General features: G+C 59.6%; 1 protein-coding gene across 1 annotated transcript; it reads left to right on the forward strand.

Annotated features, from left to right (window-relative positions):
• Positions 1 to 4,560: 4,560 nt before the first annotated feature.
• Positions 4,561 to 21,046, forward strand: Cacng8 (calcium voltage-gated channel auxiliary subunit gamma 8; the record flags this gene model as incomplete). Its single annotated transcript, XM_023563218.2, has 4 exons — positions 4,561 to 5,056; positions 13,594 to 13,677; positions 14,614 to 14,754; positions 16,374 to 21,046. Coding segments are annotated over 4 exons (1,479 nt in total), but the record flags the coding sequence as incomplete, so codon positions are not given.
• Positions 21,047 to 21,557: the final 511 nt, after the last annotated feature.

The following is a 21,557-nucleotide window of genomic DNA, read 5'->3' on the forward strand; positions in this document are numbered from 1 at the left end:
GGTGCTACTGGCCTCTGTCACCTGGTTGTGCACAGGGCTGAGGTCCTGAAGACCAAGGCATGAGTCAGGCCAAATGCCAGCAGCACCAAGCCAGGGCTTGTGTAACCACTGGAGGTCCTGTCTTCCCTGTCTCTGCACCCCTCTTCCCAGTGTGTATGCTTACCTCTTGGCCTCAGCACCCACATACTTTTTTTTTGTGAGTTGGATCCCTGGTACCGATAAAAGAGCACCCACATCTTTAAGATGGAGGTGGGACAGCCAGATGTGGTGGGACAGATCTGTCAACTCGGCACACAGGAGGCTGAGGCAGGAGTAATGCTACAAGTTTGAGACCAGCCTGAGTCAGACCTTGTCTCAAAAAACAGAAAGAAACGGGGCTGCTTAGAGAGCCCCTGCAGAGGAGGCCCCAGCTGGCCCTCCAGCTGCTCCTCCTGAAATGTTAAGCCCCACGGCTGTGGGCATTGCCTGGCCTCATACCCTGTTCTCTGGCAAAGCAGGGGGGATGAGCAGGTTTCCCATGAAGAATGGGTGGAGGCCTCTTTGCTGGGGGAGAGGGGATGCCTTTTCTCTGTCTCTAGTCTGGGTTGGGGGTGGGGGTAGGAGGAAGCTTCTCTGAACTCCTGTCCTGGGCGCCAGGGTGAAAGCCAAGGGCACTGAGCTGAAGAGACACCCAGGGGTCCCCAAATCTCCTGAGGACAGCACTGATGGACAGCAGGCAGACGATGGAGGCACAGGTCATCAGCCTGCCCAAAGGGCCCAGGCTCAGCAGTCCACCTACTGCTGGCCATGCGCCATGCGCCTTCCCCCAGCCCTACAAAGCTGCTGCCCTGTCCCTGCCACCTGCCTCTGTCCCCTGGCAGCTCAGGCCGATGACCATCGACTGCTTGCTCACCTGTGACCCAGGACACTGCCGCATGTGGACTCCCAGAGATGCAGAGGCTGGAGCTCCTAGCAGGGGCCCAGGGCTGTAAAGCTGCTGATGGCTTTGCATGACATCTGTGGGGGACACGGCTCTACCCGAAGCTGGCCCCTGGGCAGTGTGCAAAGACCCCGGCTCCAGTTGTCAGGTTTAACTGGAGGCAGCCTTGGTCCCCTGAATAACCAGGAACCACTGGGTTCAGGAGACAGGAAGTGTTTTGCCCAAGGTCACTGAGTGGCTTGGAGGTGGCCCTGAGATCCTCACCAAAAGGAACCAGCTGGCCCGGGTGCAGATTTCCCACCTTGGGTTGTTTACCCCTGGACACTCCTTGGCCAGTTCTAGAACTGAGAGAGCCCTTCTCCCCAAAGCTGCTGCCCGCTCGACCTCCCGCCTGGACGTGAGAGGTTCTCACAGCACTTTCCTCCCAGCCCGAGCCGGCAGCCTACTCCTGGGGGCACCGAACTCTCCCCTTTTTCTCCGCCAAGGTTGGGGTCCGGGCAGGGAAGGGGCACAAACCAAGTGATGTGTCAGTGAAACTCAAAATGCTAGCTCCCCTCATGCGTTTACCAGGATTTTATTTGGGAAGAGATCTTTGCCCTGCTTTGGGGCAAGAGGTAGGAAGACCCCGGGAAGTTGAGATTTCGCCCAGATTATGGGAAAGAGGCGCCTTCCCGGGGTCCTTTGGAAAAGGCCCTCCCCTCATTTCCGGCCACCACTGCCAGCCTTGGCCGGGCGCCTGGATCCTGTTGCTATGACGACAGGAAGAGGCGGTGGCGGCGGCGGCAAGCGATGCTGAAGAGATGGAGGCTAGTGGGGGTGGGGGTGGTGGCTCTGAAATGGGGGTGGGGAGAGATAGGGGGCTGGGGGTGCGGGCGGGGGAGGGGCGGGGGCTTCGATCTCCGACCTCCTTGGCGCCGTTGCGCCAGGCCCCGCTCCCCTCTGCTCCCCGGGCTTCCCGGCAGAGCTGCCTCGGTCCTCATGCCCGTCTCTCTCCGGGTCTCCGGGTCTCTCTCCCCCGCCTCGCCTCTCTCTCTCTGAGCGCCCTCTCCTTCCCCACCTGCCTTCCGTCTCTGCCGCCTTCTGCTCCCCAGGCCCCCTCCTCTAAATTTCCCTCATTCTCCTCTCCCCAGCCCTTGCCCCGTTCCCAGTTTAGCCCCCCCTCTGCCTGCCTGCCCCTCTCCCCCACCTCCCTCTCTGCTGTCTGTCTCCCCCATCTGTCTCTTCCCCGCCACTCTCCCCAGCTCCTTCCCTTCTGCTGCTCCCACCCTGACCCCCGGCCCCGGCTCCCCCCCGGGGTCCCTGGCTCTTTCCTCGGCTCTGGGCCCTTCTCTATCCGTGTGCTTCTCCAACTTCCTCCGGCTCCCGGCCTCTGCCTCCCCGGCCCTCCTCCCCTCCCCGGCTCCCAGCCCGGGTCCCTCTGGGCCTTCGGCTCTGCCTTCCCCGGCTCTCTCCTGCGCGCGGACCCTGCCCCCACCCTCCCTTCCCCCACCCGCTCCTCCGCGAGGCTCCCCCATCCGCGGCGCTCCCCTCCCCCTCTTCCCTCCCTCCCGTCCTCCCGCTCCGCACGCACTTTACCCAGCGACACCCGAACCAAATTGTCTCACCTTTTTTTTTCCTTCCCCAATCCGGACCCTCAGTCCCCAGGGGCCCAAGCTCGGAGCCACCCCCAGCTGCCCCTCCACTTCGACACCCCCCCTTGCTCTAACGCCTCCTCACCCGGCCGGACGCCTGGGTCCCTCGCTGCTGGGGGAGGGGGAGCAGCGAGAACCGGGAGCCCCGGGGTTTTTCTGGGGGGCGCCGGCAGGGGGGGCCGGACATCCCTCCCCAGTGCCTCGAAGAGCTGACCTGCCGCGGACAGAGGTGAGACAGAGCTTTGCACTCCTCGGAGGTGGGTGGCCGCGGAACTGAGGTGCGGTGACCCCCTGTTCTGGGGAGAGGATCCGGGGGTCGAGAGTGCTGACCCCTCTCCCGGGAGGTTTGTGGGGGTCCCCGGTCCTCTCTCCTGCACCGCCGCGGACTGAGGGAAGGACTCAATGAGAGTCTCTGAACCCCAGCGGCTTGTCCTCCAAATGGGCAAGACGCACAGCACCCCAAGTCCGCGCCGCACGAGGAGCAGGCCCTGTCCCTCCGCCCTTCCGCGGGCCCAGGTCGGGAGGGAGAAGGAGGCTCAGCCCGGGGTCATCGCTCACCTCGCCGAGGAGGCAGCAGCGGTGCGGGGGCCAAGCGGTGGAGGTGGCCGCGCATGGACACCGAAGCCAGCAGCTGGAAAGTCAGTGCGGGGCCGGGGAGGGAGGCCGTGGCCGTCCCGAGCGGGGCAGGCGGGGGCCACGCGGCCGGGCGCCAGGAGCCGGGGCCCAGGCAGGGGCTGTGCGCGTGGGCGGAGGAGGGGGCAGGGCGCGCGAGCGGGGCGCCGGGCCCGTTGCCATGGAGACTCCCCCCAGCCGACCTCTCTCAGCACCCCTCTCGGAGCAGCCCAGCCTGGGGCCAGCTGATGGGGGGCGGAGGACACCGAGAAGTGGGAGGCCAAGGTCACGCCGCTCCCGACCTGGGGCTGGGGCTTTCGGCTGTGCTGCCCCTGCTGTAAGGCTTCCGGTGCCTTCACCCTGGTAGGGCTTTTAGGAAGAAGTCTGGGAAAGTAGGGGACACAGGTGAGGGACCCGTGGCCAGCAAACCCACGTGAGGCGGACACGGTACTGGGGAGAGTGGGGTGCGACGTGGTGGCTACAGAGTGCAAGTCTTGGGGATCCAGTTGCTCTGAGCAGTCTGGAGGCTGAGGACCGCGTCAGTGTGGGCGCAGGTAGTGGCTGCCGAGGGGCCAGCGCGCGCAGGAGAAACATGCGGGTCGCTGGAAGGGGCGTTCCCGGCCAGGTACAGGGCCGGGGAGGGGTCTTTGGGAAGGGGCACCGCGGGGAGCTCCCACAGGGCGGGGGCGGGAGGGACCTTGGCGAGCTAAGGGAAGTTGGGAGAGGTGCGGTTCTTAGTGCCTGGAAGTGAGAGTTGGGTTCCCTGTAGGTTGGGGCGATTCAGAATCAGGGGACCCCTCTGTGATGCGGAGGATGAGGGGCTTGGAGGTCGGTGAGCGCACCAGTGGTCTCGGCCTGCTGGGCAGAGTGGGGGAGCTCAGGTCAGACTCGGGGACCCGCATTCGCAAGCAGAGAGAAGTTGGGGTCGGAGGAAGCGACTGCTGCGCTTGCTGCGCGCGGGGAGCCGCGAGCAGAGTAGGGAGAGAGAGGGTTGAGATGAGTTCTTTAGAGTTACGGACCGCAGGGTCTTGCGGGAGGCTCCTCTGTGCGCGTGGGGAGCTCTCTGGGGGGTCGGAGGCGCAGCAGGGGGCCCGTGGTCCTGGGGCCCAGCTGGGGGCGTCCCCGAAGGCCGCTTGGCGCAAGACCTGACCCGGGGTAAGGGGGCGGGCGGAGCTCGGCCACGCCCAGGCCTTGCGCGGGGCGCAGGATGGCTAGTGCGGGCGGAGGTGGATCGCGAGTCTGAGGGGTGCGCGCGGTCCCGAGAGGGGAGATGCGCGGCGAGCGCACTCTGCTCAGACTTGAGTTTCCGCGTTTCCAAGCCTGAGCAGACAGAGAGACGCGGGGTCGCCGGCTGGGCTTCTGCCCTTGGGCGGGGCCGGGTCAGCCGCAGCGAGGACCTGGGGCCCCCTGACCTGTCCGGCCTCTCCCGCAGCCCCACGCCATGGCCGCCCGCTGACCCCGCCGCCGCCGCTGCCGCTGCCGCCGCCTCCCAGCGCCGTCTGCCCGGCCTGGCCCGGCCCTCAATTCCGCCCGTGCCGTGCCCCCCCAGCCGCCGGCCTGGCCCCGCCGCCGCTTCCCCGGTGGTGGCCCGCGGCCCCCCGGCTGCCCGCAGTCAAGCTGGAGTCGCTGAAACGCTGGAACGAGGAACGGGGCCTGTGCTGCGAGAAGGGCGTGCAGGTGCTGCTGACCACGGTGGGCGCCTTCGCTGCCTTCGGCCTCATGACCATCGCCATCAGCACAGACTACTGGCTGTACACGCGCGCGCTGCTGTGCAACGCCACCAATCTCACGGCCGGCGACGACGGTGCCCCGCACCGTGGCCCTGGCGCCAGCGAGCGCAGGGATCCGGGTGGCCTTACGCACTCGGGGCTCTGGCGCATCTGCTGCCTGGAAGGTAGGGCTGTGCCCCTCCACCGACTGGCCCCTCCACCTCCCTCGCTTCTGGGCACCCAGCACCAGCACCCCTGCACCCTAAATGCTTGTGCCCTAGGTCTCACCTCTCTACCCCTTGGCCCTCACCTCCATAACACCTCATCCCCAGCACCCCCACTCTGGCCATGGAGGCTAGGCTGGCCTTGAACCTATAGCCCACTCTCCTACTATCTCCTGAGTGCTGGCTTAGAGGTGCTCACCACCACTCCCCCTTTTTTGAGAGAAGGCCTTGCTGGGTTGCCCATGTTGGCCTCTGCTTTGGGCTCCTGATTGGCTGGGACTCCAGGGCATCCTGGGCTCCCCATGTCTTCCCTTCTTCCCATTCTCTGTGTCCTGCGCTGGGCCAGGATGTGCTGCACCAGGTCTCCCGGGGCCCCATCCTCCAGCACCCCATCTCCTCATACCCCCACTTTTTCTCCCCCAGGCCTCTGGCCCCCCTCTCTGGCATTTTCCTCATTGTCTCCTGTCCCAGAGGCCCCTGAAGCTTCTCGCCTGTCTCCAGGAAAGCTGGGCTTCTCACCTCTGCCCCTCTCTTTTCCTTCCTCATGGGAACCTTTGTCTCCCCCTCTGAACCCTCATGTATCACCCTCCAGGTGTTCGGCCCCTCCTCCTGGTCCCTTCAGGTGGCTCTGCTCACCTCTCCTGTGCCCTCCTGGTTCTCCTTGGATGCCTCACACTCCACAGCCTCCTCTCTGCTTTATCTTCTCCATCTCTGTCCCCTCCTCTGTGTGCCAGGTCCCTCTGTCCCCAAGAGACTGTGCTCTTCCTCCCCAGCCTCATCTCCCTGCCCTCCAGGTGCCAGCGTTTGTTTCTTCACGCCCGGTGTAGGCTCTGAATGGACGGCCTGGCCCAGCCAGGGTTCAAGTCTCACTGCACATCTGTCCCTCATGGCACTGTGGTCTTCCCACCTTCCCGAGACTTGGGGCTCTGTTCCCAACATGGAAGAGAGCAGCCGGCAATCCCAGGGTGACCCTACCACCCCTCCAACTTCAGGATCAGAGGCCCTCGCTTTCCTCTTGCTTTTTCTCCCCACTTCTCTTCTGTTCTTTCTTCCAGTTTCCCTCTGCATGCACCAAGGGGCGACACCCTGACCTCATTCCAAGCCCCCTCCTAGTCCCCCAGCTATGAGAGGGGCACTTCACAGATGTGCTGTACTGCAGTGCCCAGCGCTGGGGGCTGATCCGAAACCTTGGCTGGCTGCTAATATTTAAAAACAGGGAGACTGCTTCCTACTGAAGGCCCGACTTCCGGCTTCTGAGCTCTGGAAGTCTGACAGCTTGGGACTGGACTCTGTGCTGACCACTGTGGCAGAGCTGACCAGCAGTTGCTTTTTCAGACCAGTGAGGTGTCCCCAAGTCCCAGTCACATCCAGGTTACCTCCCATCCCTCCCTCTTCTCTCAAGTTGTTACACTCTTGCTCCTGAGGGTGTGTGAGCCTTGTCCCTTCCCTGGTCTGACCATGCACCCAGGGGGTCTCATGTGGGGACTTGCGCCATGAGGCCCCGGGACAGTGCTTAGTAAGGAGTAAGAATACCACCTATCCAACCGCCCACCCATACACTCCCCACCCACCCATTCTTCCATTCATCCAACATCCATTTATTCATTCAACAACCAGTCTTTATGGGTTTTATACTATATTCCATGTTCTGTTCTTGATTCTGGAGCGGGTCGAGGAAACAGAAGACAAAAACTCTTGTCCTTAAACTCTCTGGTTCTGGAGGAAGAGAGAGTGGCCCTGGGAGTGTTTGGGAGCTGAGGGACCAGCCTCGAGGGTGCAGGAGCGTGGGTGTGTGTGTGAGATGTTCTAGGGGCTAGGGGCCAGGGGCTGCTTGCCATGCAGAGACGTGTGTGGAGGCCTGCAAGAGGCCAGGTGGAGGCTGTGGGTGTGGACAGTGCCTGGGGTACAGGAACAGCAGATGCTGAGGCCAGGGTGTGGGCACATGGCACCGTGTATGGCTGTGTGGGAGGCCAGATCTGTGGGAGCAGGGGCAGGGGAGCCACATCCTGGGGCCGGGCACTGTCAGGACCTGACCGGGTTGGCTGCGCAGGCTCCTGTGGGTCTTTGCTTGGGGGTGAAGTGGGAGCCACAGAAGGTTCTTGAACAGAAGTCAGTGCGAGATGACTTACCCTCTACCAGGATGAGGGCTGCTGCAGTGTTGAGCAGCGCCTGAGGGGAAGCAAAGGCGAAAAAGGAGGTGGGAGCGTTTTTTTATCCTTATTTATTGATATTTGGGGGGGGGGCTCAGGAATCGAACTCAGGACCTTGCACTTGCTTGGCAGGTACTTAAGCTGCTGAGCTATATCCCCAGCATGGCAAGAGTTGGAGTGCCCGGAGTATTGTGAGGGTCCCATGGGCAGCAGAGTCAGGGGGTCTCTGCTGACATTAGGGATGGAGTTCTGTGTGCCGTGGCCAGGCTCTGCACCATAGGACGTGGAGCAGCCTCACGGCCCTGTCCCCCAGATGCCAGCTACCCCTGCCCAGTTCTGGCAGCCAGAGTGTGTGCTGTCCCCAGGACAGACTCCCCGGGGCTCTGGACTGACCCCTGGTGGCAGGTGCCATTCAGCAGGTGCTGTTTTCTCTGCTTCATTTTCCCTCAGCCCCATCCTTAGGGAGGGACATTACGGGCTCTGCTGTGGGCATGTTGACTTTGTCCCTGTAGTTTTTTGAGGGTCTCACTCACTATGCAGCTCAGGCTGCCCTTGAACTCACTGTGTAGCCCAGGCTGGCCCCTAACTCAGGTCCATCCTCCTGCCTCCACCTCCTGAGTGCTGGGGTGAGAGGTGTGCACCACCACGCCTGGGGAGTCTAAGGTGTGCGTGCAATGGCCAGGGTGGGACAGGGTTGCTGGCTCAGGCGCTGTGGGGCACTGTGTCCTCATGTCTACCTGACAACAGCTGTAAGCTTGGCCTGGTCCCGGCTGAGCCTCATTTACGGTCACCGAAGTTTGAGTCTCACCTTGTCACCTGCTGTGAAGTCCCTTTCTTTGCTACTTTCCTCGACATTTAAAAAGTGTGAAGCCATACTAGGCTGGGTCCAGCCCATGGGCTGTAGTGTGCTGCCCCTCAGCTGGCTGTCGGCAGGGACACTGCAGCTGAGCCTCGGCATGTTACCAGAGGAAATCCCCTGTAGGAGACCGGGACAACCGGAAGGAGGCGCTGAGGTTAGGATGCCAGCAGGAGGAGCCAGCAGGAGGAGCCAGGTGGGGAGCTCTACTCGGGCAGGAGCGGCAAGTGGGTGTCCTGCAAGCTGAAGGAGGTTAGTGTGCCAGGAGGGGAACAGGAAGCTCCCCCGCCCAGCGCCGCCATCACTGGCTGTCACTCACCCGTCACCAGATCCTCCTGCCATCACCTCATCTCCTGGAAGGGAAAGCCAGGCTCCAAGAATGCAAGGCTGTCTTCTGTCTGCTGGGCGCTGGGCTTGGGGTTGGAGTCCAGGCCCATTTGGTCTCCTAGGAGAGGAAAGTGGCTGATCTGATGCCAGCCACCTGTGGTGGCTGTTGAGAGTAGAAACGGGAACCTTGGGCTGGCACCTGCTGGGCTTCCTGGCTCTGCCCTGCGTCCCTTAGAGCAGCAGTGTGTGACGCGGAGATGTCACGGAGACTTGAACTCTGCCGTGACACAGACGACACCCGCCTCCTGTGCACCATGGCCAGTAGCATGATCTTGGCCACAGGGTCAACCAGTTTGCTTTTAGTTTTTTGAGACAAGGTCTTGCTATGTAATTCAGGCTGGTACTAAACTCACAGCGATCCTCCTGCCTCAGCCTCTTGAGTGCTATTGGTTGACCTGTCTGTGCCTGTTTCCCCTCATGGAACCTTAGCTCCCCAAGTCAGGGTAGAGGTGGAAGAGATGAAGGGGTGAAGTATCATCCAGGCTGTGGGGCTTCTGCTGTGTCCTCCTGAGGAATTCAGGTGACTCAGCTCTGAGCCTTTTCTCCCTGGTGACTCAGAGGTTGCCACCACTAACCTTGCACTGCCTGCCAGAAACACAGTATGAGCTCCTTTAATTTTTCTGGACTGGAGATGGAGCCCAGGGGTGGACCCCTTGCCCAGCATGCAAAGCATGCAAGAGGCCCTGGGTTCCATTCCCATTACTGCAAAAATAAGATTTTCTGATAGCCATATTGAAGCACATACGAGGAAACAGGTGAGCCAGGTGCGGTGGCACACACCTGTCCTACCAGCTGTCAGGAGACCAAAGCAGAGGACTGCACAATATGTTCAATGCCAGCATGAACTGCACGGTGAGACCCCATCTCAGGACATCATAAAAAAGTAAAGAAAAGGTGAGCTGGGTATGGTGGAATGTACCTGTAATCCCAGCACCGAGGAGGCTAAGGCAGGAGGAATGCCACAAGTTCAAAACCACCTGGACTACATGAGAGTTCAAGGCCATCCTGGACTACATAGTGAGACCCTGTCTCAGAAACAATTCTTCTCAGCCCAGCATACCCAGTGTCACTTGAATAAGCAACTGAAATAGCAGAATTACTCAAGCTGTACCGCAGGCCCTCCGCAGCACTGAGCCTGTGGTCCAGAGCAGTGCACAGCTGCTCCCTCCAGTGCGGTCCTCGGAACCCGGCCACATTCAGCTCCTCCCAAGGACCCAGAACCTGTCCCTGCAGCCCCTCTTAGGTAGGCCCAGCTCTATAGAGACCTAGAAGCATCCTGTACTCCCTATTATTCCACTGAGCCTTCACAGGCACCCTGGCAACGTAGGGAGTGATTATCTGTCCTCTGGTTTGCTAGAGCTGGAGCTGAGGGCTGCTGACCCAGGAGGGTCTGTCCTTTATGTCCCCTCCCTGCAAGGACACTGCCCCTGGGCCTTGCCTGTGAAGCCCTGGATACCCTTGCTCTTAAAAAGGAGCACTTGCTGGGCTGAGGATTTAGCTCAGCGGCATAAGCGCCTGCCTTACAAGCAGGCAGTCGTGAATTCAATCCCTGGTACCGATAAAAACGAAAATGACAAAAAAATTTTTTAAAAAAGCACTTGCTCTGACTTCCTAGTTTCTGCACTCACCCCATACCGGAGTCTCACACACCTGTAGAATCCGGGGTCTTCTTGCTCCCGGAGGAAGCCAAGGCTTGGGAATGCTCTGGCATTGAAAGCCACACAGCAAGGTGAGGGGTGGCTGTGACTCTGTCATGCTTCTCCCCATTCACACTGCTTGGGGCACAGTGTTGGCTTCAGGTTCTGTGCCTCAGGTTCCCCACTTGGAAAGCAGGGTCAGTCCCTGCCCCGGAGTGGGCTTTGTCCATGGACAGGGATTCAGTGAGCCCATGCCTGGGGTGTAGCTGTCTGTCCCTGAGCACCACCTGTGGCTGTTTCCATCGTGTCTGCTCTTGTGTCCTGGAGGCCTGGGCTGTGCGAGTCTCTTGGGTCTCACATTCCACTTCAAGTAAAAATCCTTGCTGTTTTGGCAGAAGCATTAAGATTCCATTCCGGGACTGAGTACCAGGCATGGTGATACACGTCTGTAATCCTGCTGGGGATTTAGCTCAGCGGCATAAGCACCTGCCTTGCAAGCAGGTGGTCGTGAGTTCAATCCCCAGTACAGATAAAAAAAAATAAAAAATAAAAAAAATTATATATATAAAAAAAAATATGTCTGTAATCCCAGCATTTGGGAGGCAGAGGCAGGAGTGCCGTGAGTTCAAGGCCAGCCTGGGCAATGCTGCAAAATCCTACCTATAAATAAATAAACAAATAAAACTGGCTGTGTAATTCGAGTACTCAGGAGGCTAAGGCAGGACTGCAAGTTGGATCTTAGCATGCCCAACTTAGCAATTTTATGAGACTCTGTCTCAAATAAGTTAAAAAACACACAAAAAGCCCAGTAATGCCTCGGTTAATGAACATTTCTGTTTGCAAACAATTTGGTTCCCAAACAGCAGCCTTCAGCAAAATTTTATAATTCTGACATCTGTGTCTTTTTTTGTGTGTGTGTGCTGGGAATGGAACTCACAACCTCGTGCTTGCCAGGCAGGCGCTGTGCTACTAAGCTCCATCCCCAGCCTTTCAGCAAAATTTTGCTTCCGTTCACAGACTTGACTTCAGGTGACAGACATCACTGTGGCCATCTTCCCTGGAATCATGGAATGAATTATGTCTGTGGGCTGAGAAGCTACTATAAAATGCACTGAGTATGTAGCTCAGTGTGAAGGGCCTAGGTTCGAACCTCGGTGCCACAGGCACGTACAGATTGTTGTCATGAACGGTAGGCATCCTCACCTGTCACTCCGCATGGCAGGTGCTGATGGGCTAGAGCTCATGCTCCCTTTTTCTCTCTGGAGTGGTGGTGAAATACATATTTATCGTCATAATCATTTCCAAGTGTGCAGTCAGCAGTAGTACATAGAGGCACTAATTCTCAGAACTTTTTTGTATCTTGCAAAACCGAAACTGCACCTTCTAACCATTTCTCTGTTCCCCCCATCCAGCCGTGGCTGTATCATAGTTCTGCTTCCTGTCTCTAAGAATTTGGGACCTTATATACTCACATAGGCTTTGTCTTCTACTTAGCATTATGTCTTCAGATTCATCTGTGTGACAGCACATTTTCTAATTCTATCTTGGGAACAAGGTCTTGCTCTGTAATTCAGGCTGACCTTGAACTTGTAAACCAGGCTGGCCTTAGATTTGCTGTAATCTTCTGCCTCAGCCTCCCAAGTGCTGAGATGGCCGGCACAAGCTAGTATGCCTGGCTAATTCCCTTCCTTTTCAAGGCTGTGTAATACTCCACCATGCCCATCACATTACATTTATCTTCCCGTTCATCTGTGAGTGGGCTTTTGGTCGTTTCTACATATGAACGATTATGAACAACGCTTCTATGAATATATGTAAATAGCCTTTGAGTTCTTTTAATTCTTTTTGTGTATATCCTCTGAAGCGAAACTGCAGGGTTGTAGAGTAATCCTGTCTCATTTTCTGAGGAGCCTCCATATTGACTCCCATGGTTACCACACCATTTCTATTGATGGGGTGCAAGGATCCAGTCTCTGCACATCTTTGCCAATGCTTTTATTTTCTGCTTTAAAAAAAAACAGTAACCCTCTCATGGCCATGAGGCAGTATTGCTGCTGCTTGGATTGTGTTCTCCCAGCCCTTAGTGGCGCTGAGTGTGTCTCCTTGTACTTCTTGGCTTATTCATTCTTTCATGAAAGAGATTTCCTAGGCACTTACTGTGTGCCAGGTGCTGTCCTGGATGCTGGGGAGAGGCCAGGAAGACTAGACACCCCATCCCAGGGCTGTGTGTGGGGCTGCACCCTCTCCAGTCGTCCACACGGAATTCATGGACCTGTGCGTCTCAGGCCCGGCGTCTGGATGGGGCGCAGTGTAGCAGCTGAGCCTGACCGGGCCCTGGGCAAAGCGTTGAGGCTCTGACTGCATCAGATCCTCGTATGCCTTGGTGAGGTGTGTCGTGCTCTTTGATTTCACAGGCGAGGGAGCAGAAGCAGGGGCAGAGTGCAAAGCCAGGCAGCAGAGTGGGGGAAGGGGCCGGAATCAGGCCCCCCTGCAACCCTGTGCCTCCAAATCCAGGCTTCACCACCTCAGGGCACCAAGAGCCAGACTGGCCTCTGGGAGGGATCAAAGGAATATAAACCGCCCAGGAGCACTTACAAGTCTTAGCGACTCTGCGCATTACACTCATTCTTTCCGATCCACTCTTTCCCACACGTGTCTCTTGGCCTACATCACATCTCCTTTATGCCGAATCACCCATTCATCCTCTCATCCATTCATCTACTCATTCCTCAAGGCCTGGGGGGAGGGGAGGCAATGCTGGGGAGATGTGGGGGACCAGACCCCATGCCCCCCACTGCAAGGACTCCCAGCTTTCTGAAGATACAGCTCATAAACCGACCTGGTGCACATCCTCACAGGGTGCCCAGGGATGGTGGTGCCCAGGGAAGGCCACGATGCCCTGTGTGGGGCGGGCATAGTACCACGGGGGTAAGTACTACTACTGTAGAGGCGGGAGAGAGCTTGCAGAAACGAGGACACGACTTCTATTCATGCTTTTCCCTCCAGCTCTGAGTGTGCAGTAGTAAAAACAGAATCTGCTCCAGAGATGAGAGGCGAGACTGGTTCCTGGGGGTGGGACAACGGTTGGAGCAGGGGAGTCTGGGGCCGAGGAAGGGGGGACAATAGGGGTGCCGAAGCCCTCTCCTGTGCTCAGCCCCTCCTGTCGGTGCCCAGCACCCAGGTCCAGCTGCCCTGGGGCCGCTGGAGAGGAGGGGGACGCAGCACAGCCGGACACGCCCGGCCACCTGTTCACACTACAGGGGTAACGCCGTGACTATGAAGATGTTATCTTTTCCGCGTCGCGTTTTCTTTCCGTTTTCCTTTGCCCCCTAAGCAGGTGGGGAGACAACAGCCTGGAGGTGGCGCTGCCCGGACTCCAGTCCCGCCACCCAGAGGGGGCGGGGCTTTTCGCTTGAGCCCGCCCCCACTCCGAAGTCCCCACCTCCACCAGCCCCGTTCCCCCTCCAGGGTTGAAAAGAGGCGTCTGCGTGAAGATCAACCACTTCCCGGAGGACACAGACTATGACCACGACAGCGCTGAGTACCTGCTCCGTAAGTCCGGGCCAGGCCGCGGGGGGAGGGAACAGAGTTTGTGTCTCAGCCAATCCCGGCCCAGGTGCTGAGACCCTCCAGCTCCCAACTGGTTCTGTGGCGTTGCTCCCGCCCCCTCCTCGCACCTCGGGGCGGGCCCTGGCTGCTGATTGGCCGATTGACCTCTCTTTGACCTTCGCGGTAGCTCAGCACTGTGACTAGCTGTCAATACTGTGCTGGGAATGGCTACCGCGCCGAGGCTGTGGGCCAATCACTGGCGGGGACTGGCCACTTTCTGAGCCGGTTTGGGGAAGTCTGGACTGCGATTGGCAGCTACTGGGAGAACGTGGCAAAGCTTGGACTATGATTGGCTGAGTCTTCAGCCCGGCTCGGAAATCGCAAAGTCTGATGCCTGAGATTCAGGAGTGGGTGGAAAGGACTGCAGAGAGAGGGAGCGAGAAAAGAATGAAGACGGAGAGAAAGACGGGTGGGAGAGAGGGAAAGGAGAAGAGGGACGAGAGAAAAACTGAGATAAAGCCAGGCAGAAAAAAAAAGGGATGGAGAAAGAGGAAGGGCTGGGAATTTAGCTCAGTGGCATAAGCACTTGTCTGACAAGTGCAAGGTCATGAGTTCAATCCCCGATATCAAAAAAAAAAAAAAAAAGAAAAAAGAAAAAAAAAAAGAAAGAAAAAGAAAATAGAGGAGGACGAAAAGTATGAAGAGGTTTGATCGATCTGGAGAAAGGAAAAATCCTCAGAAGGAAAGGGAAGGGTAAAAAATACAGAAAACGGGAGAGCATGGGTAGGGAAGTTGGTCCCTGTAGAGTGGACCGAGAAGAAAGAGGAGCAGGAATGGAGCAATTCTGGGACAGAGCAGAGGCTGGGCCCAAACAGCTCCGGCCGGCGCGGCATTCGCGGGTCCCATCCTACTCTCCCCACTCCTCGTTCCCCTCCGCAGGCGTCGTCCGGGCCTCCAGCATCTTCCCTATCCTCAGCGCCATCCTGCTGCTGCTCGGGGGCGTGTGCGTGGCGGCCTCCCGCGTCTACAAATCCAAGAGAAACATCATCCTGGGTGCGGGCATCCTGTTCGTGGCAGCAGGTGAGGGGCAGAAGGAGGGGGCGGGGCACCCGCGCGTCCTTGTGCCTCCGAGTGCGCGCGCCCGCGTATGCCTGCAAAGTCCCCGCCCCGCCCCGCCCCAAGCGCCTCGTGGGGCTGGGAGCCTGCAGGCAAGACAGGCTACTCCTGAGTGCGAACCACCCAGCGGTGCACACAGGTGTCAGGCGCGCACCCGGAGTGAGCACGCTTGTGCGCAGGTGCCCGGAGACGCGAGAGGAGGAGCTAGGGAGGGCGTGCGGGACCCCGAGACAGTGGAGACCTCGGGTGAGGGCAATCCCACAGGGTGATGGTCCTGGGAAGCCAGCTGGAACCGCGAAAGGGCACCGGAAGGGGCTGAGCTAAAGAGGCTTGGGTGGCCCTTGTCCCATAGGAGGAGGAATGGCTAGAAAAGAAAGGAGAACAGAGGTTACCCCGCTCAGGGCTCACAGTGCTGACCTGGCCGCTCCCGAGAATCAACCGCGGCCAGACCTGGAGAAGGAGTCCAGGACAGCGGAGCCGGGCTGGAGGGCGCTGGAGGGCGGAAGGGGAAGAGCCCAGGCTTGCCACCTTCTGGGCGCTGCAAGGGTCAGACCCCCTTCGGTGCTGGGCTCTGGGCTGTGTGTAGGGAGACAGAGAAGGGGATGCTTGCGCAGTGGGGAGTGGTCTAGGGCGCCAGGCCTGCACTCAGGGGTGGGGTTTGGCAAGTTGGAGGCCAGAAATCCTACTCTAACGCCCGGCAAATGTCAGACCCGCGGGGAAGGCCCTGGAGTAGAAATCCCCTGTAGGGATTTGGGAAGGGAGCGTTAAGGTCAGGAGCAAAAAGGATGGTAGAGTCTGTGAGATTCCATCATTGAGTCCAAAGGAGTAGAGTGGGGCAAACGCAAGTTTCTCAGACCAACCGAGGCAAGGCTTGGAAACCTGGGCTGGCACTAGCTCATCAAGGATAGATTCGATCTTACTTTATTAATTTATTTGTTTTGCAGTGCTGGGGACTGAACTCAAGGCCTCATCCGTGCTAGGCATGACCCCAGCCCTTGGCGTTTTTACTTTGGGACAGGATCCCCTTAGGTCGCCCAGCTTGGCCTTGCCCGTGCCATTCTCCTCAGCAGCCTCCAGAGAGTAGCTGCGATCTGTAGCCACTTCCTGCAGAGGACCAGTCAGAGCCAGAGCTGGCCCTAGACCTGTGGGCACAGAGGTTAAACCAGCTGGGGCAGGCTTTCTAGTAGACTGTTGAGTCGCTCTGGTTTGTGACCATGTAGGGCAGGGTTGGTCAGTGCATGTAGGTCAGAGCCTAGGTCACTTAGTGGTGGAATTTTGGACCCCAGGAGGTGACCCTAGGCCACCAGGGCAAGTTGAGACGGGTTGGGCGATCGGCCATCGGGAGGCCAGAAAGGGGTGGGGCGTAGGCCATTTGGGTGGGTCGGGAGGAGACGAGGCCTGAGCCACAATGGAAGGAGCTTACATCATTTAGGTGGGACCTAGGCCGGTAAAGGGTTGGGCCTATACTATATGAGGCCTGACCTGACCAGGAAGGGGCGGGGCCTAGGCCTCCGGGGCGGGCCCTGGGTGGAGCGGGGCTGGGCGGGGTGGCCTCGAGGCTCCCTCTGATCGTCCCTGCCCAGGCCTCAGCAACATCATCGGCGTGATTGTGTATATCTCGGCCAACGCGGGTGAGCCGGGCCCGAAGCGCGACGACGAGAAGAAGAACCACTACTCGTACGGCTGGTCCTTCTACTTCGGCGGACTGTCCTTCATCCTGGCCGAGGTCATCGGCGTGCTGGCCGTCAACATCTACATCGAGCGCAGCCGCGAGGCGCACTGTCAGTCTCGCTCGGACCTGCTCAAGGCCGGCGGGGGCGCGGGCGGCAGTGGCGGGAGCGGCCCCTCGGCCATCCTCCGTCTGCCCAGTTACCGCTTCCGCTACCGCCGCCGCTCCCGCTCCAGCTCCCGATCCAGCGAGCCGTCGCCATCCCGGGACGCATCTCCCGGCGGCCCAGGTGGCCCAGGCTTCGCCTCTACGGACATCTCCATGTACACGCTCAGCCGCGACCCGTCCAAGGGCAGCATGGCCGCGGGGCTGGCGGGGGCCGGCGCCGGCGCGGGAGGCGCGTTCGGCAGCGGCGGCGGCACGGGGGGCGCGGGCGGCGCGGGGGCCGCGGGCGGCGATCGGGACCGCGGGGGGACGCCCGGCTTCCTCACGCTGCACAACGCCTTCCCCAAGGAGGCGGGCAGCGGCGTCACCGTCACGGTCACCGGGCCGCCCGCTGCGCCCGCTCCCGCTCCTCCCGCGCCACCCGCCGCGCCCGCGCCCGGGACCCTAGCCAAGGAGGCCGCGGCCTCCAACACCAACACGCTCAACAGGAAAACCACGCCCGTGTAGGGCGTGTGCGGCGGGGCGCGTGCGCGGGCGCGCGTGCAACGGAGCCGCCGTGCCGAGGCGCGCCCCTCCTTCCCCGCGCACGCCCCGTGCGCTCTGCAGACTGCGTGGCCTTCGCCCCGCGCGCGCCCCTAGCCTGGGGTGCGGGGGGGCCGTCCTTCCCTCTCCCCTTGGAAGCAGGGAGCCAGGGGAGCGGAAGGAGTGTGGGCTCTGGCGAGCGACGTGTTTTATTTTTTTGGTGGGATTCGGGCGAGGGAGGGGGGAGGGCCGTGGCGTTTTTTGCAGTTTTGAGTTTTTTTTTAATGTTTTGCTGTGTGCATGTAGGGGCGGGGAGGGAGGGACTCCAGCCCAGCCCGACTCCTGCAGAGGGGCCATTACACCGAACCTAGAATCACTCCTCCAACTATCCACACGCCCTCCACCCCGAGACACAGCTCGCGGTGGGGGCGCAAGGGGGCGGGGCCCGGCATCCGTGCGCATGCGTTCTCGTCTCTACAAGGGCTTCTTCGGCACCTGCTGTCAGTCAGGTGCTGGTTCTGAGAAGGCGCTGGCACGCGCAGGGGTTCATTCATTCACAGGGGCTGCTCCTTCGTGCGCTTCACTGCTAGGCGTAGTGCAGAACGCAGGGCACCTGGAGGGAGGAAAGAGGATCTCTAACATGCCCGTAGAGTTTACATCACGTGCATAGCTAGACATTAATCAGAGACCTGGACGCACACGCACAGTAAGTCAGGCTGGCGGAGAAATCGGAGCTGCTTCACTGTGGCGGCGGGGGGAGGGGAGTTAGGGATGGTCATGTCCAAATGGAAGAACTGTTTGAGCAGACAGGAGCCAGTTAGGGAGTGTTGGGCAGAGGTAGGTGTTCCCGTAGAGAGCAGCATGTGTCAAGGCCCTGGGGCAGGAAGGAGCTTCCAGGATGTTGGTGTGGCTGAGGGAAGAGGCTGGAGACAGGCAGGGGCTTGTAGGGTGGGAACGGCTTGGAGAAGGGGTAGAGCAGGAAGGCACAGAGTGAAGATGGGAGCCCAGTGCCAGGCCCAGCCCTGGGAACTCCCTCACACAGAAGTGCAGCACGAGGACCAGATGCAGCTGTGGCATCTAGTGGGGGCGGGGAGTCGGGGAGACCAAGGGATCCATGCTCCACTCATTCGTTCGATCACTCACTGACATCCACGGGAATCTGCTCAGGTGTCAGGTGCTGGGTCGAGTCGGTAAGCCCTGAGGTCCACCCACCCTGGCAGTGCTGCCCAGGAGCTTAGCATCCTTCAGTTGGCAGCACAGCAGGGGCAGTTGATGTGACAGCCACAGCGAGCACCGAGGAGCATAAGACAGGGCCCACTTCCTGGAGGACGTGGCATCCAGTCTGGATGTCAAGAGGAGGAGCAGGCCCTGCCTGGGGGTGGGTGTTGAGGAAGGTCACATCTGAGGGTCACTCTGATGGCAGAGGGCTGTGCTCCTGCCTGAGGCTCCCACAAACCATCCTAGGGCTCCCCATTCTCTGAGGAAGACAGATCCAGGGGCAAGGCCAGCCATGGTGCAGGCTGCCAGGCAGGGGCAGCTGGGTGGGTGAGGAGGACCTGGGGCCAGTGCAGGAGGAAGGGATCAGGGAGTTAGAGTCAGAGAGAGCTGTGTGAGAGATGCTGGCGAGCTGAGGGGTCCTGGGGGCCAGGCGGAAAGGTTAGGACGGGAAGAAGGCGGCATGCTGGGATGGTGAGAGTCCCAGAAATGGGCAAAAGACAAAGCCACAGCAGGGTAGCCAGTGAGGGAGAAAAGGAGCAGGAGAGACCCTGACAAAAAGATGCTCACATCAGAGGGCAGACATTGCAGAGATGAAACAAAATAAATCCCACGCCAGAGTGCAGAGATGAAGTGCAGAGACAGAGATAAGCCACAGGGGCCAGGGATGTAGCTTAGAGGCACAGTGCCTGCCTGGCAAGTGTGAGGACCTGGGTTCAATTCCTTGCACGGGGGGGTGAGGGGGGGTATGCTGCAGAAAGGAGAAATAAACTACCAAGAAAGGTTCAGAGATGCAAGTGAAGAGACTTCAAAGCGAGCATGGCACAGGAAGGGCTCCTGTCTGGTCCTTACTCTCAGCATCCCAGACATACTGACAGCCACTGATCCCTGGCTTCTGGGACCCCAGGGAGGGAGACACATAGCAGTAACTGTTTCAGTGACCAACATGAAGAGGGGCTGCAGTGGGTGAGCTGCTCCCGAAGGTCAGGACAGAGGTGAGTGCAGGGTGGGTGGGTGGATAAGGAGAGGGGGCACAGGTGTCCTGGCTGTGAAAGATGGCTGAGAAAACTGGAAGAGGAACAGGCCCTGGTGGAGCCCTGGAAGGCCTGAGTCAGGGCTGGGCCAGCCCACAGTTCCGGGAAGAAATCTGAGTTCTGCAGAGTGGTGGAAAAGCCCTGAATGGTTCTCAGCACAGCCTTGGCAGGGTCCTTTATTTACATAAATAAAACCATAGCATACTCACACTGCCAGACTAGGGGCAGATCTCTGGAATCAAACCAGGAGCTTCGGGCCTGGACACCCAGAGGTTAGCGTTACGGTGGCAGAGAGCTGGACACATTGGGGGCAGCAGAGATGCCAAGGTAGGGAAGAGAGAGGAGCCCGAGATGGGCTCAGTGGGTACTGCTGTGTCCCGCCAGGAGGGAGAAGTGGGACCTCCAGGTGGAGGAGCAAAAGCAAAGAATTCTCTTCTGGACACGGTAAGTGGGAGATGCCTGTGGGACGCCCGAGACCGGATATGGGGTGGCAGTGGCGTACTCGGTGGACCAGGGCAATGGTGAGGTTGTGGCTGCAAGTGTGAGTTTTGCAAGCATCAGAAACATCAGCATTAAAGGAAGGAAAGATCAGCATTTAAAGCACAGAACAGGACAAAGTGACCTAGGAAGTGGACAAAGAAGTCACTCGGGCTGCAGCTTTGGGGACATCTGCATCAGGGGAGCAGAGGACAGAGCAGAGGGAACCAAGCAGGGGTGACCGGTTAGTAGGCAGCGTGTGGGAGAGCCTGGGAGGTGAAGGTGGAGGGAGAGGTGGAAGTGTGGTGCCCAGTGGGACGTGGCCCTCGGAGGCGGTATTGGCTGAGGGCCGTGCCAATGCAGAGCAAGGGGGAGGGGGAAAGGTGGGGATAGAGAGAGGAGCCAGATAGTTACAAAAGTGACACCAGAGAAGAAGGGCAAAGTGTGGCAGGAGCTGCCGACGGGAAACTCCACCCTGACCTTGGCCAGCTGCCACGGCAGGGAAGAGGACCTGGTCTCCAGGCTGCTGCCGCTGACTGAGAAGGCCCAGGACGGGGATGACACGGGTGCCAAGCCTCATAACACGAGAGTACGAGAGTGTGCCCCACCCTGTCCTGTGCTTGGGGGACACAGCACACAGAGGAGTGGGACACACAGAGGGGGGACCTGTGGAGTGCACAGGCAGCCAGAAATGCAGCCGGTGTCTTCCCGGGCTTGGGGAATGTGTGTGTCTTTGCTTCACCACCTTCACTCTCTCACTTGTTCATGTCTCTCCTGCACATTAATAATACTGCCTGTGTACCCGGCCTCAGGCTGGGTCACACCCAGCCACCAAGATGACTTCCTCCTGACCCTGGGCCCTGCTCTGATCCAAGGGGGTGTCAGCCAGGCGCAGAAGCAGTCACATCTGGGGACACACATGCTGGCAGGCACAGGTGCAGCGGGCACAGGGGATGCAGTATCCGGGGCAGGTGGCTACTGGCCCACCTGGAGCAGGCATGGCAGAGAAGTGGGCGAGGGGAGGTCCTGTCTGGCCGAGCTCAGGGCTGGGCATGGGGGAGGTTCGGGCCCACTGCCAAGTCACACGGCTGTCCCATTCCTGCCCCCTGAGGGAGCTGAGGCTGCATGGATGGTCCCTGAGGGGTGCTCCATCTAATAAACTCGATGAAGAGGATGCTGAGCTGGTTCTTGAGTCTCCCTAAACCCGTGAACCTCCTAAGGCCTGGCCTTCCTACCTCCTGGGGCCTGAGGGCCCAGCATGCAGTCTGTCCTTCCGCCTTTCAGAGCCAGGACCCGGGATCCAGTGTGCTTCTCTCCTGGAGTCAAGAGTCAGGGTCCCAGATCATAGATCTGGCCTCCTCCCTCAGACCCAGGGGTCCAGGCCTGGCATCTTCCATCAGACCTGGGCAATCGGAACCTGGTCTCTTGAGCATCCCGGGACGCACAGGCCCATAGCTCACTTCTCCCCAGCTGTCCAGCACTCCAGCCCCCACCTACCCCTATAGTAACCCAGGGCTATCCTGCCCTGGCTCTGCCACCTCGGGCATTCTGGAGTCTGGACCTTGGACCCGAACTTGGCCCTCCTGGCCCCAACAGTCCTGCCTCAGGCCCCCTCGAGACCCTCTCCAGCCCCTCCTCCAGCAGGCCTTACCCCATCGGTGTCTGTCCCCTTAAAATACCCAGGG

Source organism: Cavia porcellus, unplaced genomic scaffold (assembly GCF_034190915.1).
Source record: "Cavia porcellus strain 051 isolate PalLab524CR breed Dunkin Hartley unplaced genomic scaffold, mCavPor4.1 scaffold_7, whole genome shotgun sequence".
Taxonomy (NCBI): domain Eukaryota; kingdom Metazoa; phylum Chordata; class Mammalia; order Rodentia; family Caviidae; genus Cavia; species Cavia porcellus.